Here is a 24,252-nt window from a genome sequence, read left to right on the forward strand (position 1 = left end):
AGGCATATAACAACAACCCAACAAGTAGTCCAAAGGGGAATGTTTGCAATTACCAGGATGCATTAGAAACCCTAGCACAGCAGTTCTCTTGGAAAAAAAAAAAAAAACAAAAAAAACAAAACAAAAGACAGTCCCTTCCTGGAGCATTTTGACTGCTTGTGCTTCCAGCATTTTTGTGGCTGAAATAAAAACAAAAAAATGATGGATTGCTCTGAACAGTCATCACAGAATGAACTGAGCTGTGAGGGGGCGAGCTTTCCAGAAAGTGATGGGTGAGGCTGACTTGGGATGGTGCTGTCTTAACTCAGGCCCCATCTTCTGGCTGGAATACCGTGCTGAACACTGTGGTGAGCAAAGCTAAACCCCCGAGTCAGCAGTGAAATTTCAGCCTCAATTTGAGCCTCCTGCCAGCCTGGGAATTGAGATGTGTGCACTCGAAGACACAAGTGCACGAGGCCAGCTCCTGAATGCTTCACTCTGATGTATTCTACCTGAAATGAGTAGGAGTTTTGAGTTAATAAATGTTTTAGAGTTGCTCAGCAGCTCCTGCTGGTTTGCTGTAGATGGAGGTCTGAATGAAGGAGCTGTCCAATCAGATGCCAACCATCCTTAGGACGGGCTTTGCATTCCCTAAAGGACAGCAGGAAAAGCCAATTCTAGTGTCAAAAGCACTCCAGAGAGATACAACAAACATCCACTTCACTAAAGTCAACAGGAATTAGGGATCTGCTGCCACCCCTGGAATCTGGCCTCTATCACCAGCCAGCCCAAGAGGAGCTGGATCTTTTTAAAAGCACAGAGTCACTCCCATGCTGCAGAAAGGGGGAGGAGGGAACCAAATGACATAGTTTCCTGCTCTGTTTCCTATGACTTTCAAGGCAGAGAATGTTGGACCAAATGCTTTCCAAGCCTGGGCAGGGCACAGCTGAGTTCAGCTGCACAGAGGCTGCCCCATGTGACATCAGGGAGAGGCTTCACTGAGCCTCATCTGCGGCAGCCACGTGTCCTCAGGCTGCCTTTTTCCTCCCTGCACTGAGGCAGAGCACAGTCCTGCACAGATTAACAATCCATCCACGCCTGGGAACCACACAACTCGTACTTTAAAGTTCCTTCTCCATGAAGGATGAGCTCTTAAACAGCCAGACACAACTTGGCTGGTTTGATGTCCAGATCCTTTAAGGTAAGAGCAGCGTTCCTTTGAAAACAACACAAATGGAACTCTCTGAAGTGCCACACCAGCATCTGTTCCCACTCCCCTGATGCAGGCCAAAAATTACGTTAAAAAACCACAAATTGGATGAGTGACTGGAAAGCTCAGTGCGAAGTGTTTGCTCACAATTTCAGGAAGCAAAACATTCCAGCTCTGGGAGCCATACACAGATTCCGTGTTCTGTGAGGATTCACTTACAAGTGGAGCTTTTTTTTTTTTTTTCCCCAGGCAACAGAATGATTTATGTTCCTACTGAACTGCCTCTGGATGCTTGTCGGAATCCAGGGGAGGAAATGGAGAGTGAGCATGAGGGGCATGTGTGGATGATCTCACAGCCCCAGCTCCAGCTGCCACATCTGGAAGGCAACAAAGCCCCATGATCTTGGAGGAACAAAAAGAGCTGCTTGTACAGAACAGATAAACCCCACAAACCTGGAATGCCATGGTGAGGTGTCCAGCTCAGAGACAGTGAAGCACTGTGAGTGAAGAATGCAATGGGAACCAACCTCAAAGGCAAAGTTTTAAGGCTCTTTAAAACTTCTGGGATTTATTTCAAAGGCTTAGAAGGATTGGAGTGCTCACCCCTGGAGAAATCCATGGGGAAATATGAAGGGTAACTATATTAAAGTGCTGTGCTAAGGCCTGAGCATGACCTCCCCTCTCTGGTACATATTTTCTGTGCTGTCAGCAAACCACTTAATCCATTGCTGTAAAAACCCCCACCCCATTGGTAAAATTTCATCAAAATATAAAGTAGCACAGTAATAGAAGCTATGGAAGTACCAAAAACAATGTCAGGATTTAGGCATATATTAAAAAATTCTGTTAATTCACTGGAAGTCTGACAAAATAATGACCAAGAGAGAAGCCCAAGACACTACACCTAGAAAGGACAGTAGCAGAATTCCACCATCATAACCCCAAATGCAGAAAAATCTTGTTTCCAGCCACATTCATCCCAACATGAAGTACTTAATGGCAATGCAGCCATGTTACAAATTGGGGTGAGGGGTAAATGCATAGGCAGGGGAGTTCTCACCTCTTCAGGTCTGCTCAACACATGCCCTTCAGGGCCTGTGATCCCCAGCTCCAGGATCCTTTGCTGCTCCTAAGGCAGAGAAGAAAAAAGAGCAGGGATGAGATTTAAAGCAAGAGGGAATTATTCTTTCAGCACACACAGCTATTGGAAAGGGGCATGAGTGAGATTGTGAGCATCTGTGCTGCCTAAAAATCACATGGGGCTTTGCACAAGGGCCCTGCAAGAAAGTCCTGTCCAACTCCCCTTGCTGAGAATAACCAGAGCTCACAAAACCTTGCTGATTTGTTCTCAGGAGGTCAAGGAAACCTTTTATTTGGATGCACTTCACACTGGGTTCATAGCCCCTCAACTTTCAGCACTCATTTGTGTCTATAAAATCATCTTTAAGATGTGGCAAAATGATAACTCATGGAAAAAATCATCCTGCAACTGGGCTCAAGGACTGGGGTGGGCTCTTGCCCAGCCAAAGAACACAGAAATCCTCTGGGTGCTTGAGACACAGTGTACAAAATGAGCTGGAGATAAGATTAAATTGAATACATTATTAACATTTCTCCCTTGCTGCTGTATGAAGGATAAACAGACCCCAAACATCAGCACCCCATGTACTGTATGAAGCTACATCTCTTCCCACTCCCCCTCTTCTTATTTCCTGCAGAACATTTTGTTGCACACAGTGACAGTCACACCCAGCTTTTCACTTCTGGGGAGAGAGGCAGAGATGCCCAATATCCACCCCAAACTGTAAGCTGCCACAAAAACCTATTCTATCAGCATCAAAGGGGTTAAAAACTGCTGCACAGCCCCACTCACACCCTTGATACAGCCATGCCATGCTCTCAAAAGCTTGGGTGGCTCTCAGTTTGCAAAGAAGGAGTCAGAATTTAAACCCCTCCCAGGATTTGAAGCCAGTAACTCAGAGAACAAACAGGCCATACCTCAGCAATGATGTCACCGTTCTCAGCATGCACTTGGGCCGTGGCACCAATGTCCCGGATCACACTTAGGACCTCGTAAATCTGGGGGACAGATAACACACATCACAACAGGAGCACACCTGTTGGGAAGGCCACACCCCAGACCCCCATGGAAAACGGAATTTTGCAGAAGGGAAAAGAGAAATAGGAGCACTAAGCAATATAAGATGTGGTTTGCTGGAGAGATGCAAACCATTTTCATGCCTATCACTGAATTTCTCAATTCTACAGTTGGGTGCTGCTGATGTGGCAAAGAGGGGTTCTCCAGTGGCAGGTTTGGAGTACGGGAGGAAGAAACAGCAACAACTCAAGCCCCACAGCTGGATGATTTTAAAGAACTTGCAGAGTTGTACCTGTTTGATGTCTCATTTACTGGTGCCTGGCATGAAAAACATCCCTTATATCTGAGTGGTGGGGGCAGGTTCTCCATGGAAATCCAGTATCTGGAGGTAGGAGCAGTGTGATTTCCCACTCCAGCAACCAGTCTGAGAGGGCACAGGGCCAGTAACCCCCAACTGGCGCCATCAATGTTCCCTCATCAAAATGTTTCCAGAGCCCTCAGAGATAACTCACACACCAACACTCCCAGGCATTCCTCTCCTCCCATACCTTCAGAAACATAAACTGCCCCTCTGAACAGCTAAATGTGCCCACCAGAACAGCAAACAGGAGGGCAATTAATTTCTTTCTAAGGTCCCAGTGATTCTACCACCAAAAAACCACCTCTGGACTAGGATCAGTTCTAGTTTCTAAACAGAATAATTATAATTAGCCCAGAGATCTCTGTGCTCTGCCCTGTGCAGAGGCATAAAGCAGCAATTCATAGAACTGCTACTGCTTCTACCCCAAAGGAGCTGGGAAAAAGCCTCTGACCTCTCAAAATGAGAGTTTTACCATTGCTTCCCTCAGCCAAGCCTTTCAGGGTTTGCTGTTGGTTGGGTTTTAATTAAAAATATAATCTTCACACCAGAGGTATGGGTGCTGTTGCCAACCTTAGGTACTGTTACACACATAAAGATTGGAACCAGGAGAGAGTGTCAGATCCCAGGATATCGAATTTAAACACTAATTTGCGACAAATTAAACACAAAGCCTTCCTTCCTACCTGAGAATCACTGAGCTGAAAGCGATCTTTGAAAGCCATGTACACCAAGAAGGAATTCACACCTGGGGGAAAGACAGCACACTGCAGGTGAAGCCATGGACTACAATCCCTAAATCAGCCCCCAGCAATAATTCCATGAATTCACTGTAGGAGGTTGAGTAACAAAATAAAGGCAAAAATGCATTTCACACAAAAGCAGAGACTGGGCCTGCATGGCTGATCCCCCTCACCCTCCAGGGAGAACAATGGGAAATCTGTGTCTGTGATGTGTCCAAACTGACCCTGACTGATCCTAAGCTGGCTTTTCCTCTCCAGCCTTTAGAACCAGTAACAGCTGTCACCCAGCACGTGTGGGAAGCTCCCATTACGGCATAAAATGCTGGGTTTTGAAACTACAAACAGGATGGAAAATTACTCCAGCCTGAGAATGAAATGCCAAGGAAATAAAGAGGGGGAAAACCTATGAGATCTTTTTACTCAGCTCTTCACTTTTAGCATCCAGAGCTGGATTGGTCCTCCTGGGGCTCCTATTTCCCTTGTTTACAGCACTTTAATGGCTGCAGGTGTCATCGCACTGATGAACCCCAAGGACCTTCACTGGACACAGGAGCTGCTCTGCATGGGAAAAGCAGGAGATCCACCTCTGGAAAATCAGTGCAGCAACACCAGTGTGCCCCAACCCCTGAGCCCTCTGCAATCTCAACTGCCCAAACCTTCTCAAGGAGCCAGAATGGGCCTAAAACAGCTTTATTGGGATATAAAGGTAAAATACTGCATGAGAGACAGCCTTAAATAATAGGGGATCCTGAAAAACAAGGAGGGACAAGGCTTCCCTGAGCTTACCATGATCTTTAACCAGAGCTTCCATCTCCTCCTGGACACCTTTATGCCACTCAGTGATATCCACGTGCAGGGAGTAGTCACAGCAGGATTTGCTGTCTGCCCACTCTCGCCACTGGTCGAACGCCGTCAGCAAACTGGTCCCAGGCTCAGGAACCACGTGGTCAACTGGGAATGACAACCAAAGCACCAGTAAATTGCTGGTGCAGAAGCTTTCCTGGGTGCCCAGGACAACAAGCACAGCTGTGCAAAGGCTGATGCAAAATCAAGGCATCCTCTTTTCCCTTAAAATATTTCTAAGTTTGCAATTTCTCAGTGGTTTCTAGAGAATGCAGCCACAGAAGTCGATTATGGAGCAGCAGCTGAAGGAAAATTAGTTGTTACTACAACCTGTTTACTACAACTGTTGGTGCTATATATCCCAACCAGGAACACCTTCCAGAGGACTGGAGGAAGCAGGACCAACAATTTGTGGTTGGAGAGATCTCTCTGACACTGAGAAGGTCCTGCTGCCTCTGGCACCTGCTCAGTTTGATCCTCACACCAAATCCAGCAGCAACTGGATTCACAGGCAGCTGCAGCTGCAGGACAGCCTCAATGGGTGATGAAAGGGACCTGGATCTGAAGGTTCAGTGTTCCTGGTTTTTATTTGAGCACATGGAGTCTCTGAGATCTTCAAAAGACACAATGAAATTAAAAAATGAAAAAAAAAGCAAGTCAGCATCTCCAGTACTGAACTGAAAGAGTAGGAAAAGCCTGTGGGATTTCAGGGGTCACAAACTGGGAAGCACTGCTGGGGAGGAGGAGAGGGCCCGGCTTGATTCTACATTAAAACACACAGAAAAAAAAAAAAAGTTGCTTCAATTATCAGCAGAGAAATCCCAGCACTATTTTTTTTAACTTTATGGTGATGATCAGGGCTGCTCTAAGTCACAGCTGGGATGAGAGACAGAGCCTGTGGGTTCCACTCACCCTCAGGGCAGAACAAAGCTTTGCTTTACCCCCACACAGACACAATATTTACTGGTTTTACACTGTCTGAAGAACCAGATTCACACTGGGAAAGGCAGCCCAGCTCTCCTGAGCAGCCACGAGCCTCAGTCACCAAAGTCAGCAGAGACCTCTCAGCTGCCTGAGCTGTGCACACACTGCAGAACGCCAAGAGCTCCCCCAAAACAACCATCCCTGCTGCAAAACTCTGCCCACCCTCTCCCCTTTGCAAAAGGAGACAGCTTAGAATATTTGTGCTTTCCAAAAGGCTTTTCCCCTGGAAGCATCACACCAAGGCAAGGACACGATATGCACATCCTTACTGCCTTGGCTGCTGCAGCTTCCATCAGTTTGGCACTTCAGGAGTGGCTGGGGGTCTCTCTGTTCCCTCCGTCCCCATCACAGAAATCCATGCCAAGTGAAAACTTGGAAATTTGCCTCCTGTCTGGCACCACACCAAGGATGTGCTTTTCACCACCATTGCGAAAAGCAGCCCAAATATAAGCAGACAATAAACTGACCTGTTTTTAAAAAAATTATCCAATTTCTGTTCCATGATCTGCTCCACCCCAGTGGTCAGAAACCTTCCGCTAACTTCCAGCCTGAATTGTTTTTTGGCCAGTACAGAGCCCCTGTCACTCTGTCAAAGTTAATCTTTAGCTTAAGTAGAATGAGTAATAAGGAGAAAAGTAACATTCCCTTTGCTTTTCCAATGGGATGTGGAGAAAGCCCAGGTTTACACAAATGTCTAATTAAAAAGCCAAAAAAAGGTCCATTTAATCTCTAAAAGTGCCCTCAGAGCTCTGTCAGCCCCAAGATGATGGATGGCTTGTGGGCATTGGGAAATTGTGCCTGAAGGCACCAAAGGGTTAACACAGAGTTCTCAAAGACCAGCACTGAGCCCCTGGAAATGCTCTGGAGAATCCAGGAATGACTGTGTTGTCAGGGATCGGAGCTTTACCACCACCTCACTCCATGCACTGCCCAAGGATGACTAATAGGGTTTTTTGGAGGCAGTGGAAGCAGGGGTAAGGGAGCTCTATCAGCTCTGACAAAGCCACACCACAGCTGGCTGCAACAAGAGTCAGGCATGGAAGTGCTGGTGCAAGTGTGCAGGGAAGTCATCTCCAGGGGTTGGCAATATATCCTGTGGCAGTTCCCCTGAGCTCCCTGACAGCCAAATCATTCTCTAGCCCCTTCAAAACACAGCACACTTTTTCTCCACAGCAGCTCTGCCAGGTAAACATCAGCGAACAACCACTTCCCCAAATCCACATGGAAGAACTCAGGAGGAAAGCAGCCTGAGAGTGCAAGGTAAGCAACAGCCTTTGCACCCTGGGACTGAACTGGTCTGAAGAGACTCAGGGAAAGGACCCAGCAGAGCACACCAAGAGACAGTCATGGTGACAGGGACATTCCTGGAGAGGGGCCCAAGAGCTGAGGTCCTGTACCTGACCCTGGGGCAGGATGGAAGCTATGCTGCCACAGCAGAGCAAGCAGGAGCAGCGGCTGCTGCACAAAAGGCATGGAGAAAGTGAATGTAATACCAAATCCTGGTCTGGAGGCAATTCAGACACAAACAGCAGTCTGCTTGATTCTCCCATCTTCTGTGCAATGGGAGGGGCCAAACACATTGCAAGATCATGGCCTACATCCCCCCATGCGAGGGCAGGGTTTTGGGGGAGACCACTGAAGTAAAAAGGAGCCCAGATCCAGGAAAGGAGAGTAGTCAAGGTTGACTCTTTATCTGCTCTTGAAAGGACTGAGCTCTGAAACTGCTTCTGCCTGTTGAGATGGCCAGGAAATTCAGCTCAGAGAAGCTTCTTCCAGCCCTCAGGCACAGCTCAAGAGCTCAGAGTAAAACAAAAAGCTTTTTCTTTCAGGTCCCTGTGCTCCAGAGCAGCACCAGAAGCTGATGGAGGCTCCATCCCACAATGTTCCCACAGCCCCAGGCTTCCAGGATGACCCCTGGGGATGATCTGTCCCAGGACCATGCACACAAGGGCTGACCTACCCCAGCTCACAGCAAATCTCCCTCCTGGAGAATTCCCAGGAGGCTTCCCCTGGGAAAAGCAGTGCTGTCCTGACCCCACAGTCCTCCTTCTGCCTGGGAATCCCATCCCACTGCCCCATCTGTCCTTCCATCACCTCGGGAATGTTCAATCCCTGGGTGGCCCCACACCTGCAGGGCACACTTAGGGCAAACTGCTGTGACACAGGCTGTTGTCACCCCTTTATTCCCTTCACCACCACAGCCTTGATCTGGTGTGCTTCCCAGCCCAGATGTTTTCTTCCTGTTGTTGATTTTTTTTTTTTCTCTGTGCAAATGAATTCAGCTGCTTGAGGTCAGAGAAGGAAGTTGCCAGCTCATTTTTAAACTCAAAGCTTGTTCCAAAACCAGAAACCAAATGGAGAGGAAAAAAAATAAAAATTAAAAAAAAAAAAAGGAAAAGATAATGTAAGAATCACTTCATTGGTGCTGAAATCTTCAAAGAAGAAATTAAATAGCTTTGTAGGCCTTGTAGTGGCTCCCTGAATCTTAGTGAAATTCAGGCCTAATCCTAATGTTTCTCTTTATTTAACACAGTCTCAGCAAGGCACAGGGCAAAGCCAAGCTCCAGGTTACAATGGTTTCTCAGCTAAGAGCAGAAAACATTCTGTAGATTATCTTTTAACCTTTTGAGCTGCAGAACCCAAAATGCAGCAGCCCAGTGCTGAGGGCAAACAAGGCTGTTACACCAGCAAAGGAATGTCTTTAAAAAAAATGAGAAAAACTATTTTGTACATTACAAATATTCTTATTTTTTTCCTTGTTAAACACTGACAGGATTCCAAAATCCCTGGACAGTCTGTCTTTCTCCCAGATAATCCAAGCTCTAACCTCCCTCTGAGGGCAGTGGGATTTGAGCACCTGTGGACACACATGCTCCAGCCCTAATCATCCAGACTTTTAATTACCCTTCCCATTCCACCCCACCCTTTCTCTTCCAGGAGAGCCGTACAGAGGTTTGGCTCTCTGTCATTATACACAGGCTCACAGGGTGCATCTGCTCCTGCTTCCCAGTGTTCCAGCTCCCCCCACCACCAGCCAGGACTCTTTCCATTCAGCTCAGGGTCCTCTGCTCCTCCTCCTCGGGCAGATTAATCGGCTCAGGATTAAAGGCAGACAATGAGCTGAAGTGAGACAACAACACTGGGTGATCCATGTGGCTCTTCTGCACCAAAGCTGGCACCCAGCCATGCTGGAATATTCTGTGCCATGGGCCAAACTGGTTAGATGCCGGTGGTGAGGTGAAATGAAAGGGGTAGGCAAAAACTTAGGGGAATGGATTAAATGCTCCAAGGATGGGGAAAATAAAGCAATATTGTTTTAACATAAGCATGGGAAAATCTCCACAGGTTAGAAGTGCTAGCAGCACTTTATATTATATAGAGTGCTAGCATCACCCATTACTAACACATTCTTACCATGTATTAACATAAAACCTGTATTAAAATCAAATCCCCACACAATCCCATACACACACAAGTAGTTTTGAAGTTCAGATCATTCCTACTGCTTTTTTGTACAAATCACAGAATCATGGAATACCCTGAGCTGGAAGGGACTCGCACAGATCAAGTCCAACAACTGATTCCAGAAAGGGCAGCCTAAAAGCTGAACCACAGTAAAGGCTGGCCTGAAACACCTCCTTGTGTTCATCCAGCTGCTCCCAGACTCTAAAACCACTTCCACAGCCCACTAAAAATGGTGCCAATCTCAGCTTTAAATGGTGGCTTTAGGAAATGTTGCATCACGTCTTGGCTCCCTTTTCCAGACTCAGGGGCTTTCTGCTCCTGAAAAGCTTTCCTGGAGCAGGGTGGTACCTGCACCCTGAGCAAGAAGGAAGATGGGCAAGAGAGATCCAGCACAGAAGGCTGGGGAATTACTCAACAGCCTTCAGGATACTCTGAGACCAGAGCCAGAAAAATCCCATATGATCTCTTTCTGGCACTTGGACTCTCTCTCAAATTCAAAAAAAAAAAAAAAATGCAGATGAAGAGCAATGCCTTTATATTTTTGACCCCTTGCTAAACTCCAGAGAAATTATTGCTTCAGAGAGAGAGCTGGATCCAGCTCTTTGCCTTGCCTTGAAAACAAAACGCTGCTTTTGGGATGGATGTGCTCATGGGTGGGGATTAATGGGTTTTATAGCTTCCTGGCATTGTGGCATGTGCATTTTTTTATTCTTTTTTGCATCCTGCCTCAGTTGAGCAAGCCTTGGCTTGCAAACAACCCGTTCCTGGAGCTTCTATTAATAGCCCATGCTTCCACTGGAAAGGATTTTTTTCAACTGGTCTAATTAAGTGTCATCCAAAGCACGCATGAAATTTTCTGGGGCTTCAGCTCATGAATGCCACTACCAGGAAGGAGAAAAACTGTTTGAAATGGACAATATAAACATGAATTAGGGTCAGATGTTACCAAAACTGTGTATGTAATAAAAACCATGTATTCAGGGTTCCAGTTGCTATTACAGACTGCAGTTTTGCACATTATTTCTTGCTCCTACCAGCATTCAGTGTGCCTATTGTTTAAGAGTGGTTTATAAGGTGAAAATCCTTAACATTTAAGCTTAACTGTTAGCAGGCAGATCTCCCCTACCCAAAACTTTAAATAGCAGCTTGATCACTATAAACACATCTGCCTTTTTAATACTACTTAATCCCCACAGCAACTGTGTGTGATGAAATCTGGTGAATTTATTGAGTTGTACATTCTGTCACAAGCCTTTTTATTGAGAGGCTGTAATTAAATTCAGCCCTGGTAATTGCACAGGTCCCTACTTAGAAGTCTGGAGTTGTCAGGCTGTGGCTACAGGAATATTCTCCTGGCACTGATGTGAAATGGGAGTAATTCTGTGAAAGCAAGAGGAATAAAATCAGTCTCTGTGAACTGAAAGTGAGGCCCTTGACTGACCCACAGATTATCCCATAATCACAGACCTTATTTCAACCACAGGCTCCAAATTCTCAGCTGGTAAAATATCACAATTCCTTCTGCCTTTATGCATCATGACCCTTTTATGTATCAAGGAATTGAGCCACCAAAAGCTGCCTCATCCAGTAACAAGGCTGTTTTCAGCAGCAAAAGTTCTGATTTAAGTATTAAACCCCAATTTCCAGCTCAGCAGCCTGGCACCTATCCAGAGACCACAGGCCTTCTCTGAGCTCAAAAATCCCAAATCAAGTGATCCAGAAGAGCCTCACACCTCTTTTTTTCTGATTCCATCCCAATTCTTCCTCTAAACCACACTCTGGGTCATGGGTTTAGATCTGGGAAAAAGAAGGACAGTGACAAAATCACTTTGAAGGAAACTGGTCCATGGAGCTGATGCACCTCAGCTAAAGAGAAATCAAACGAAGGATTTTCCTCACATCCTGGATCCAGCAACCAGATTTTCAGCTGTGTATTCGTGGGGATTTATTCCCACAGTATTTTATTCTTGTTCCATCCCCCCTCCCCCAAGAAAAGATACTGGAATAAAGAGATTATTCTGAAGAGTTACAGCCCTGCACAGAACAGCATTTATGGTGCTAATACAACCACCCAAGGACTTCTCTCCTGTACATGCCTGCCAAACTCATAGTAAAGGCAGCCTAAATGACATCACATGTTGTTTTCTGTCAGTTCAGATCCAGTTTATAAAACCTGATGCAGAGAAATCAGAAGCTGGACCAGGCTCAGAAGAATCAGGCACATCCGTGCTCCACTGATTACACTTTCAGACTGCAACATTCCCTTATTCCCTTACTGAAGTCATACAGATATTTCACTTGCCCTTTTGGCTGATTACATCCAAAATACAATTAACAATTTGAGGCCAGCTGGACACAAACATAAAGAATTCACACAATATTTAATATCCCTCCCCAGCTGCTGGCATGGCAGCATATTAAGGTCAGATTAAAAAAAAAAGGCTCCATCTCTTCCCAGTACAGGTTTATTGTGCATTTATTGTATCTCAGAAGGTTACCATGGCAGAGAAGGAGGGGAACCAAGTTCAAAAGAGACATGTTAGTGGTTCCAAGATTTATTCTTTCTTTCAGGCATTACTCCACACTTGAAGGCCATGAAAAGAGCACACAGGACTTCAAAGGCTTCCATATGAATTGGTCTGTAAACCTTGAGGGACTGAGATGGAAAAAAACCCTCGCTTTGTAGCCATGGCTTTCAAGTCAAGACAAAACACAAGAATTAATAACACATCTAAGGGGCAAGAGCTGATCAGACACAGGAGGACAAAAGATCATGTGCCATGAGCCAGCTCAGTTGCTCTCAGGTCACTGGAGATGTGTCCTGCCCCTTAGGCTTTTTCCACTCGCTAGGAAGCTGGAACAGTTCTGGACTGGCATTGTTATCACCAAGTTTTGGGTTCTCACCTTCATTTCATGCCCTGGGGTTGTCTCAGGGGTGTTGGAGATGAAGAGGAACACGACTGCAGGATGCCAGTTTTTACAATGGAAACTTGTAGTGGTTCTGAGAGGGCTTTGTGCATTTGGGATTAGAAAAGTTGTTTTCTTCCTCACCAAAAATAAACTAAATATGAAGAGCTCTGATTCTATACAAGCACTTTTTATTAATATAGCTTGTGAGAGAAATGGGGAAAAGAAAAACCCTGTATTTTTCAAATAAACATCTCCCCTGCCTGGATGAGGACCAGACACTTCCTCTCCTCAAAACTGTCACAAGGTGACATCATGTTCTGAAGAGGAAGTTGTCACCCATCACCACCAAACCACGGCCACTTCTGCTACAATACTGGCGGTCCCCCTTCCCTGCATCCTGTTCCCACTCAAACCACTGACGACTCTCACACACAACTGCAGGCAAGGAAGTGAGAGCTGAAGCAGATCTAAATGTTCTAAATGTTCATGTGTTCATGAACCTGGAGAAAACCTGGCGGGAGGTGCAGCAGAACCTGGTTTCCACCAAAAGACAAGGATCAAGCAGAACATCTGCCCCTCACACAGCCATTTCCTGACCATACCTGCCCATCTGGAGGTGTTCTTTCCACTCTGTGGCACTGATATTGCCTGTTAATTAGCTCTTGTGCTTGCTGAAATCATTAACCTGTGGGAGGTCCTAACTAGATTATCCCCAGTTTAAACAGAGACTCCTGTGGCATGCTTCCCAGCTGCTGAACTTCCTCCTCCAGCTCTGAGCCAGCCCAGCCTGGCCTCACAAGCTGTCTGGTGTCTTCCTAGACCTGCAAAGAATCCAAGGTTTGGGGCACAAAGCATCACTCCTGGGCAGCACCTGAGCTGCTCACCCAAAGAGAGACATCCATCCTGTGGCAAACTGGTTTGGGCAACTCCTACACACAAGATCTAACTTTTGTTTTTTCCATGCACCAAGTTCTTACGGGCAACTGTTGCTTTCTACACCTTGGCTTAATTTTCTGTCTCAAATGTGGTATTAGAAGGAAATTCTTTACTATAAGGGTGGGGAGGCCCTGGCACAGGTTGTCCAGAAAAGCTGTGGCTGCCCCATTCCTGTCCACGGCCAGGCTGGACAGGGGTTGAAGCAACCTGGGATAGTGGGAGGTGTCTCTGCCCATGGCAGGAGGTGGGACTGGATGGACTTTAAAGTCCCTTCCAGCCCAAGCTATTCTGGGATTCCATGAACAGCCAGATCTGCCCCTGGATCTGGGCAGGATGGCTCAGTGGGAGTTGCTCCATACAGCTGCCACCTTCCCCTTTATGAAAGTGTTTGCATTGCAGAAGGACTGACTGGTTCAGGGTCCTCAACTCTGGTCCTGGTTCCATTGGCCTAATTCTACTTCTAAGAACACGCTGCACACCTGCATTTTTCTCAGCTGCGCTGCAAAGGCTTTCCAAAACTTTTCCATTCACAATGGAAAGAGTCTCTGCCCATCAGGCTGAAAAGTCCTTTGTAGCCCATCAACAGCCAAACTCTTCTCTAGGGACACTGATACTAATCCTCAGAAATCTTACCTCAAGTAAAGAAAAGCCTGCTGGAAAGTATAACTAACCGACAGCCACTCTGGAATGAGATTTTTTTGAAGCAATATTGGAATACTTGAACAGAGAATCCTGTGACAGCCCCTGGCTGCTGAACTGGCCTTGCCTGGCTTTTCCAGGAGTCTGGAATCTTGCCAGGCCCATGAAGAGCCCCAGTTTGGAGGCACAAACCACACAGGGTGTTGTAGCTCGGGAGCTCCCCCCCTTCCCTGCACCAACTCAGTGCAATAATTTGGGAGGGTTCTCCAGGAACTCCTTCCCCAGCTCCTGCTGCTTGGAGGCTGTGCCAGAGAATTTCATTCCCATGTCAAACACCACCATGGAGTCCCCCAGATTCCAAAAATATCCACACTGTACATATGTAGCTGCTCCTAGGGACAGCAGCAATGTGATGGAAACACACTCTGACAAGTGGCTGAAAGGGAAGCTTCCAAAAGCTGAACCCTTTTTGGTGGGCTCTGAAAACCAACCAAAGCATCTCCTAGTTAATATTTGCATGTGAAATCAAGAAGAAGTTCCTTCTTTTACCTACAATAGGAAGCCAAAAGCACTTTCCTCTGGATCTGCAGATGTCAAGTGGGAGGGACAGGGATTATCTCCTTACTTCCAGTGTTGCCCACACCAGCTTCTCAGATAGCTCTTCATAAAAAATAATCACTTTTTACTTATGATATGAGGCTCTAGGTGAGCTTAATTAATTTGAATTAAAACCACAACCCCTCAGCAACAAAGCCACCTCCCATGATAGATAGCCAGCAACCAACATGGAGAAATGGAATAACATTCCCATTGTCACAGAGCAGGTCCCAACACCAACTGCATGGTACCAAGGGAAGAAAAGAGTTCTCCCAGAAGCCACAACTTGTAAATGTCCATCCCTGCATTCCTTGCAAATGCACAGGGCTTCCATGGAAGTGAGGGCTGTGAAAAGATGCAGGCACAGCCCCAAGCTGCTAACAACTGGCAGTTTCTGAGCACGATTAAAGTGTGCCAGACAGGAGGAGCTCATTTGTATTCCTCAAACAATTCTCCCTCTCACCAGAAAGATTAAAAAAAAAAATCCAGTTTCTAAGAAACAGATGGGATCTACGAACTCTAAAGGCACAGGGGCTGAAGGAAAGAGGGAAGAAAGGCTCTGCTGATCAAAGACATCAAATCCCACTCCACAGGCAGCACTCCAAATCCATCCCAAGTGGGGAATCCTGCAGTTGGTTACAGCCTTCGCCTCTTTCAGGCTCTACTTGCTTCCCTCCCATGGCACACAGAGCTAATGTCCAAGGTGGAGAGCTGAAAGGTCCTGCCTGACCAGGGCATTTTCCGCTGAGTCAAGCTCACAGGAAGGCAAAAGCAGGCAAGGTGTTGAACACTGGTGGGGAGGCAAAATTCCCTGCCCAGAAAAACAGGCCAAGAAAAGAGCTGGAGGCACCACTTCCTGCTGCTTCTTCGAAGACCTTGTCAAGACTTGAAGGTGATTAAGACACTTTATCTAGCAAGATTTAACACACATGCTCTGAAAACCTATCACAAGCAGCAAATGATGTTACAAGAAGAGAGGTGGATAATTTCATTTTATTTTTTAAATTTTTTTTCCATCCACAGCAGACCTGGAGGAGCCAACCTTTGCACCTGCCCCCATGAAAACATCATGTACATTTTCCATTGACGTAAGCACATCAGAGAGAACCACTGGCTCTTTACTTCTGTGTCATCTCTAAGGCCTGGAACTTGGGGATGAGAGCACTGAACAAAGAAAGCAAGAGTTTGGGGATTTTGGGGACTTTTCACAAGGGCATGTAGTCATAGGACAAGGAAGGTGGCCTTAAGCAGAAGGAGGGCAGGTTTAAATGACATATTAGGAAAATTCTTTATTGTAAGGGTGGTGAGGCCCTGGCTCAGGTGCCCCATCCCTGGAAGTGTTTAAGGACAGGCTGGACAGGGCTTGGAACAACCTGGTAGTGGATGGTCCCCTACTCGCGGCAGGGGGTGGAACAAGTTGATCTTTACGGTCCTTTCCAACCCAAACCATTTTGTGATTCTGTAAGAAAAGCACTTCAAAGCAGCTTTTCAAGCAAAAGAACTCTTCCCCACACAGTGGGAAAGCAGCATCGTTGATCCCCAGCAGTAAATGGAATAAGATGCACTACGTGCTATTGCATCAACAGACAACACAGGTTAATTTCTCCTGAAATAAATCCCTCTTTTTGGATGCATGAAAAAATCTAGGTCAGTCACATCTGCACTGTCAGAACTGCTGCCACTCCAGCACTTGTGTGTTCAGAGCTAAACCAAGCTCCAGCACACATGGAACTGATTCCATCCCCTCCTTCCTGCACAGGGAGGGGCTGGAGCAGAATGGGTCAAAACAGAGAAAGGGAACTCTCACCTGCTCTTTAAAAAAAATCAGTGCTACCAAGAGGCAGAAGGATGGGAGAAGAGCAAGGGGCAGGATCCCCAGCAGCTCTGGAGAAGGAAAAGATGGTAAAATAGGGAAAAATCTCCTGATTGACTCAAAAACAAGCCAGGCTAGACTGCAGAGGCTTCACAGGACTCCAGCCCAACACCAGGGCGAGTGATTTCACCTTTCAGCACTGAGGGGGGATGACAGCCCAGCTGAGAATGTGACAGCCAGCGTTAAACACCTCACCACAACACAGGTCTCCTGCACCACCCCAGGCACAGCCACACAGCTCCTGAGTGCCTGTGTGCTCCTCACAGCACAGAGAGGTGGCAAACAATAGCTACAGCCCAAAGGGTCAAAAAATGCCCCCTCAACACACAACACATCTGAGGTCTGCACAGCTGTTTCCTCCTGTGCTCTCTGGCAAGGGACATCAGGGACTTGGAGATCCCCAGGAGCCCCCACTGGAATCCCCACCAGAACAATGGGGGATCCCATCCAGCACTGCTGGGATGCTGGGAGCAGAGCAAGCCCCAGACAGAGGCTGCACAATCTGCTGCAGGCAGAGCCTAATGGACTTAGAGGGGTTTAAAAGCTTGGGAAGAGAAGCTCACACCAGTGAACTGCCCAGCTCTGCTTACAGCCCCACTTTCTCATTAAGGATTTTAAGCCTGCCCTGAATGAAAGGTACAAACACAGCAGCAGGAAGCTGGGAGCTGGTGAAGCAAAGAGATTTAGGGTGAATCAGGGCCAAGGCTGGTTTTGTGGGTGTAAAAAGGACCAAGGGGAGCTGGTGAGAGGAGGGACAGGGCAGGAGGGACTCTGCACCTCTGTGTGGCGATGCCATGATTCCAGTCACAGAGAGCAAGGATTCCCACTCACAGAAACCCCCAGTAATGTGTGGGCATTTTCACTACATTTCTAGAGAATTAAACATTTCTTTGGGGCAGAAGAACTGCTGCCAGAAAGAGAAATGAGTTCCAGAGCCAGGACAGACCATCTGCAGGGCTGGTCCCAGCAGACAGTTCCTCTTTCATCTCTGGGTGCAAAGAGAAGCAAAACTGGGGTTGGTGCCTGTGGAACAATGCAGTGCTGTGTACACACAGCCAGGGACCTGGGGAGACACTGCAGCTCTGGCTGCTGCTCTTGGATGCAAAACACTCGGTTTTATAATTCCAGCTTGACCACAAGTCCCTGCCTGACCACTGCTGTCACCTCCTTCTGTCTCTGCTTCCCTCCTCTTACTCTCACCATTTGGACTCTGGACCAGCACAGGACTAACCCTGATAATACAAAATAAATGCACCCAGTAAGGTAGAATAGGATTTAATCTCCACTGGTGGGTTTAAATATCACCCCACACCCCCATCCTGTCTAAACCCCACTTGAAGCTGAGACTATCACAGAGTCTGATCTCCTTTGGGGCATTCTCTGTCACACTTAGATCAAAACCCAAGAGGTGAGGAATCATTCCTGACTAGAAACACCTCCTTCCAGCAAGGTGGTGATCTTCAGAATGACCTGGGAGACATGGTGTCACCTGGCTTTGAGTCTGATTGTGGCTGGGCAGCTCAAACCCTGCTCAAACCCCTGCCATGTGGCCCACAGGAGCTCTTTAATAGCAGCGTCAGGAATTAGGGAGCCAACAGCAGCCCACGTGAGGCTCCTCTTCATTTCCTGAACTTCCCAAGATACACAGGCTCCCCTCCCCAGCCTTCCCTCCCCATGTCATTAGGATAACTGCTGCTCGAGTTCAAAAGGCTGCTGGCTTCCAAGCCACCAGGCCAGAAAAAGCTATCATTTCTCTCACTGTAATTTCTCTCTATGATTATAACAGTGGTTGCCTGAGTCAAGAGAGGCAATGTCAGCAAGAGATTTCACCCAAGGACAGCAGATACCAGAGAAGAAGCAGAGTGTGGGAGGAGGGGCTCAAATGTGTGTGGGAGCTGGCCTGGATGGATGGAGTTCTCACTGGGACATTAAACAGGCTCAGGGATCAGAGAGACAGTAAATATACAGAGCTTAACTTTTTCATCCCTTCTGCAGGGCTGGGAGCAGAAGAGGCAATCCTGCCCCTGCTCAAATCAGGGCAAGTTTTTCCACTGATTTTGATGGGGATTTCACCCATCACAGTTAATCAGCAACCAGACCATCAACAGGCTCCGAGAGGCCACCCTGCTCCTAGCAGGGATTCTTCCTCCTTTAACAGCTCCAGGGACTGGGTTATATCCTGGGGTATTAACCTAGCTCAGGTTGGGAAAACAGGGGCTCAAAAATAGGTGTGTCTTGGGCAGAGCCAGGCACTGGGCTTTGGTGATCCTTGGCGACCACCCGTTGCAATTCAGGATGGTTTGTGAGTCTATGAAAAATGCCATTTTTAGCTCACCGAAACTTTAGCCTCTTGTAAAGGGCAACTGCAGACAGAGTCCTTGTCCAAAACTCTGGAAGGACTGTTCTCTTTCCATGGAATACAGGGAAGTCTAGGGAAGCAACCAGAACAGGTTGGAGCGTATCTAATACTCTTCTCTCCATCAAAATTCTCCGTGGAGCATTCTGGAATTCTCCTTTCAACTTAATGCCCAAAAAATGATTCTGACATTTCAAAAGGGCGAGAATCCAAGTTTTTTTCCCAGAGCAATGTTATCCTAAAACCCAGAGGAGGGCTTTTCAGCTAACATACCCACACCAATATTTTTCTAAGGTGGGGACCAAGAAAAGGACTGTGCAAATTGTCACTGCAGAAAAACAAAGATATCACAATACGTCATTTCAGGCAAAACCAACTCTGTTTGTTCCTCTGTTAGCAAAGTCAGCTGGAGCCTTGCCTTTGGCACTGCAGAGGGGAGAGACAGAAGGATCATAGCTGGAATTCCTGCTCAGATGGCCTCAGGGGAGCCAGCAGAAAAAGCAATCAGCCCTAATTCCTGAGTGGAGCAACCTAGGGAGAGCTCAGGAAAGCAAGGGACAGAGAGACAAAAGGGCAGACTTGGATCCTCATCCCCAGCCCCCTTTCCCTGATCGGCTGGGAAGTCCTGGATTGGAGCTCTATCTGCTTCCCACCTATGGGTAAATCTCCCCTGGTGCCACACAAAACACACAATTGTTCCATTTGACACCAGGACCCATCTGATTCCCCCTCCCTGACGCTGCAGGGATTAATTTAGAGGGGAACAAGCAAATGAGGACAGGGCTTGGAAATAACATGTTACATCCCTGTGCATTCCTTGGATGTGTCTGCCATGAGAATTAAAGGGGCAACATTGAATTTGATCTGAGCTGAAAATGAGTTTCACCAAAGCAGATCCTCCAGATGAAGTCCTAGCACTGCAGATCGATGCCAAAACTCACCAAAGTCAGAATTTCACCCACAACTTTTATAAACCGACCATCAGTGGAAACCTGTCCAAGGTTCTTGGTTCAATTTCACTGAAAACTGCATGCAAAATAAATATTTCCCTAAAATGATTGTAAAGTAAACAGCCTTAAAGTGCCCTCCAGCAAAAAAATGTGAAATAAATTGAAGCACGAAGCTAAGGAAGCTGTTTGTGTGCCCAAAGTGAGGGTTATGCATAGAGCAGAGAAACAGATGGAGTAAAGGTATTTGTAAATAAATCATACAAAGTTTGCTTAAAGCACTAATGAGGAAACTGGTTGGTTTTTTCCACAAATCTCACATCCAAAAAGAGGTGGTTTTTTCCTAAAAAAGACTGAAGGACAGAGACACAGCTGGATACAAGTCCATGGGAGGAGCAGATTCCCCTTCCAAAATCTCAGCATTTAAAGCATACAATGAGATAAGAGTGTCATTTTCAGGCTGCAATTTGTGATACTGTGAATCCAGTTCACTAAATATTGTCCTCTTAATCATAAGAGAAAAAACATTGCCAAATCCACCACAACTCCCACCTGCTCGGAGGAAGCCCAAGGGCCACTCACCAAGAGAGTGCTCACCACAGCTTCACTGTGGAAGAGCTTTTTCAAATGCTGTAATTTTGCTCAGAGAAACAGCTGAGCTGACACAGAGCAGAGGCTTCAAAGCTTTGAAGTCTACTCTGGATCATTCATCCTGCTTTCCACTGCTCCAGTTGCTGATTCCCACCCATCAGGAATGCCTCTCCATCATCCTATTTAGTCCAATTAGTCTTTGCTGCAGTCTCAGGAAGATATTTTTTGTTTTTCAGAGATGATTTTGTATTTTTATGTCTTTATCTGAGATACTCAGGATGGTAAAGTTTAATCCCTAACCTCCTCTAAATGGTTTGCTCATGGTCATAATCCAAATTATGCTCACTTCCACAGCTGTAAGAGGAGAAATTGTAAAATGGGGTATTCTCCTCCCACCTTCCCAATTCAGAAAAGTGTTACATTAACATTAGTGAGGTATTCAGGTACTACAGATGTAAAGGCAATAAATATTTACACACATAAAGGATTTCTGAAATAGGAGGCTCTGCAGCCAAAGGGCTACTCCATAAAAAATTTGCCAAACCAATTTCTACTTTCAAAAAGTGCCACTGAGGGGAACAGTGCTGCTGAAAGGTCACATGCAGATAACAGAGAATGTTTTGATCTAATTCAACTTAACAAGGAAGAACAAAATGATAATTCAAGTGTGAACCAGGTACTCTAACAAAGGAACAGCCAATGAAACAAAGTCAATGAACTGAGGCTGAAAATAAAAAAAAACATGTCAGTGTTATTAATTTAAATTGACAGCAAGGATTTGAAGGAGAACTGGGTATTAGTGTGCACAAAGGGACCATCCACAGCCACATCCCCTGTGTGGGTGAGGTTATCTACAGACACAAACCTCACACTCTGGAGTGATGATGTTATAGAAAATAATTTCCCAAGTTATTTTAAGACTATTTCTTTGAAGCATCAGACTAAGACCTACTTCCAGCCTCCTGTCAGTCAATCCAAATCCACCCACGGGGCCAGGGATCAAGGACTGCTCCTGATCACACTCTGGGAGGTGAGGGTGTTCCAGTCCACACAGAGCTTGGTTTGAACTGAGGAGAGTTAAACTGGTTCCTGCCTGTGCCTAAGATCTCTTTATACCCAGGGACTGGACAATAGACACTAATACATGTTCTGAAACAGCTTCTTTTATTCCTCTGTACCTGAACTCCCCTCCTGTGGAACGGCAGCACCTGAGAGTACATGAAAGACTATGAGTTGCTCAGATTCTGGATCACTTCACACCTTTATCCCTCATTCCCACATGCAGCAGCAGAGCCTGGGACACCACCACTGCAGATTTTTACACCTGATCAGCTGCCCTGCAACAGAAGGGTTTCTTTTTTTCCTCTGACTCTAAGAAATACAAGGTTACAACTATGACATGTTTGTGGAGTTTTAAGATCCTGTGGCCAACAAAGCAGGGACACATAGCCTGGAAGTCATTCCTGAGGCATTTTAGAGGCAGAAGGGAACGCCAAAAGTATCTAATACTGCTGCCAGCACAACAGTCAGTCTGCCTTTTTTATCTTGAGGTATTTTCACTTCACAATTCGTCTCTTCCTCCAAAGGAGGAGATGAGCCCAAGCAGAGCTACACTAACAAAAATCCTGGTGGCTAAAGCAAATCCTGAAATAAGTGGCCCAGTTTTCAAAGACACACTGAACACTGGCATCAGGCTTCTGGGGGGAGATATCTCCCCACAGACAGGGGACCAAGGCACAGGAATGTGGGGGGTCTGCTCCTCACTCTGGAGCCAAAGGTCACAGAGACACTGGTTCCAGCAGCAGCAGACCCAAAAACCTGTTGAAGTCACACCACCAGCAAGGGAAGACAAATGAAATGAGTGACATCTGCAAGACGGGGAAATACTGGGGTCCTGCTTTTTCACCCCTATTCCCACAAGCTTTTCCTGGCAACCTGGCCAGACATCACCCACTGCTTCAGAACAAGGTGATTCCCAAAGCTCCTGTTCTTATCTGGGAAAGAGAAAAGCCCAGCTTCGCTGGAAGAGGAAAGCAGGTACTTACTGATCATGGTGGTGCCCCCAGCCAATGCAGCCTTGGTCCCTTGGAAGAAATCATCAGCAGATGTCATCCCCTGCTCTGGCATCTGGAACCGGGTGTGGACGTCGATCCCTCCAGGAATCACCATCCTGCCGTGGGCCTCAATAGTTTTCACTCCTCCTGGCACGATCAGGTTCTCCCCTATTTGCCTGGGGAAAGAGGTTTTGAGGAGCAGGTCAGGCACACCCAGGTGAGCAGCCTGTAAACAAACACCCCTGTGCTACTTAGCCTAGCTGCAGTTGACTTTTTCCATATAAAGCAGGGCACAGGATCAGCACACACAGGGCTGAGGGTGCTTCGTTCTTCCCGTGGCAGCAGTTGCATAATGGTGAGTTTAGTGTGCAATTCCTTCAGGACTTTGGGGCAACATTAAAGGAAGGAAAAGAAGGAGCCCCTCTGGAAAGGGCTGTGCAGGTCATGGATGATCACTGCACTCAACACAGCTTTCCTGGGGCTGGACTTCTTAAAGCAGCAGCTCAACACTTGATTCCAGCTCTCTTAACAGCAATTGGTTTGGGAACACTGAAAGAATTTTTGCTTCTTTATTTTCTACCTTCCTCTCACGTGTAAGTATTACAGAGTCCCCACATGAACATAAATTCAAGCAGATATTGGTTACCAAATTCCTGGTGAGACCCTCAGAGGTCTCTCCAGTCCAGCTCTTCACAGACCTATTTTTAGCAGTGCAGTAGTGGATGCAATTAATTAGCTGTCTCTGGCTGGCTCCTTTAACTTTTAACCTTGATTTAAAAAGCACATGTGCTGGCTGTTTAGCCAGAACAGGAAAATTCCTTGTTTGTAGCCTCTGGCTTATCTGTTTTTTCCTAGGAGTAATTTTCCAAAGAAATCTGTAACACATTTAATGTGCCAGGAACACATGTTCCAGGCCTGAAAACACAGAAAGAGGTCTGAACCTCTTCCACTACAGGGTCCTTTTTTACTTGAAGGGGGGTTGGTGTGATCTCTGCATCACAGACCCAGAGAAGTCAGCACTGCGAGAGACTTCCAGAGGTCACCTAAGTCCAGCCTCCAAGTCTAAAAGAGAATTGTGTTAGGATGCTGAACTCTGAATTCAAAATATCTGAAGTCATAACTCAGTGAAACTTTACAGCACAGATAACTTCAAACACATGTGTCATCTCAGCATGGGGCTGCTCTCATGGCTAAAATTAAGCACATGTAAGTACCTCCTTGGAGCCAGCAGGGTTTGGGCCCGGTTGTTTATTTATTCAATACCCTGCTTTTAAAGCTCCTCCATTAAACAACAGGATAGATGTGGAAATATTCATTTTTCACGCAATTTAATAGATTGAGATTAAGCTATTCCAGCCAATCTGCAGTGCATTTCTGTACATACCCAATCCCACCATGAGGCTTCACTTACTTTATCAACCCATCCTCCATGTAAATGTCTGCATAGAAGGACTGGTCGTCATTAACTATTTTGCCACCTTTGATCAAAAGACGATCGCTCTACAACAAAAGAAGCACAGCACAAGACACAATTATTCAATGGGAGAGCTGACAGTCTGCAGTGTCACTCCAGAGATGAAAGAGGAGGGAAGGCAACAACCTCTGCATTATTCACCAGCACACATCAAAACACGAGTCAACTGCTGCACTTTCAACTGGAAAGATAAAA

The 24,252-nt window shown here is 46.4% G+C and overlaps 1 protein-coding gene across 2 annotated transcripts in view; it reads right to left on the minus strand.

The window, feature by feature from the left end:
• The window catches only part of DPYSL2 (dihydropyrimidinase like 2), a 52,392-nt gene that overhangs the window by 14,792 nt on the left and 13,348 nt on the right, over window positions 1–24,252 (minus strand). For both annotated transcript variants that reach the window (XM_041424722.1, XM_041424721.1), the window contains exons 2-7: window positions 23,995–24,083; window positions 22,575–22,759; window positions 5,175–5,339; window positions 4,332–4,393; window positions 3,188–3,268; window positions 2,250–2,318 (exon numbers count right to left, since the gene is read on the minus strand). In XM_041424722.1, coding sequence (XP_041280656.1) covers window positions 2,250–2,318; window positions 3,188–3,268; window positions 4,332–4,393; window positions 5,175–5,339; window positions 22,575–22,759; window positions 23,995–24,083 — 651 coding nt within the window. The remainder of the gene's footprint in view (window positions 1–2,249; window positions 2,319–3,187; window positions 3,269–4,331; window positions 4,394–5,174; window positions 5,340–22,574; window positions 22,760–23,994; window positions 24,084–24,252) is intronic.

The sequence above is a fragment of the Onychostruthus taczanowskii genome, unplaced genomic scaffold (genome assembly GCF_017590055.1).
Source record: "Onychostruthus taczanowskii isolate IOZ18803 unplaced genomic scaffold, ASM1759005v1 scaffold84, whole genome shotgun sequence".
NCBI classification, from domain to species: domain Eukaryota; kingdom Metazoa; phylum Chordata; class Aves; order Passeriformes; family Passeridae; genus Onychostruthus; species Onychostruthus taczanowskii.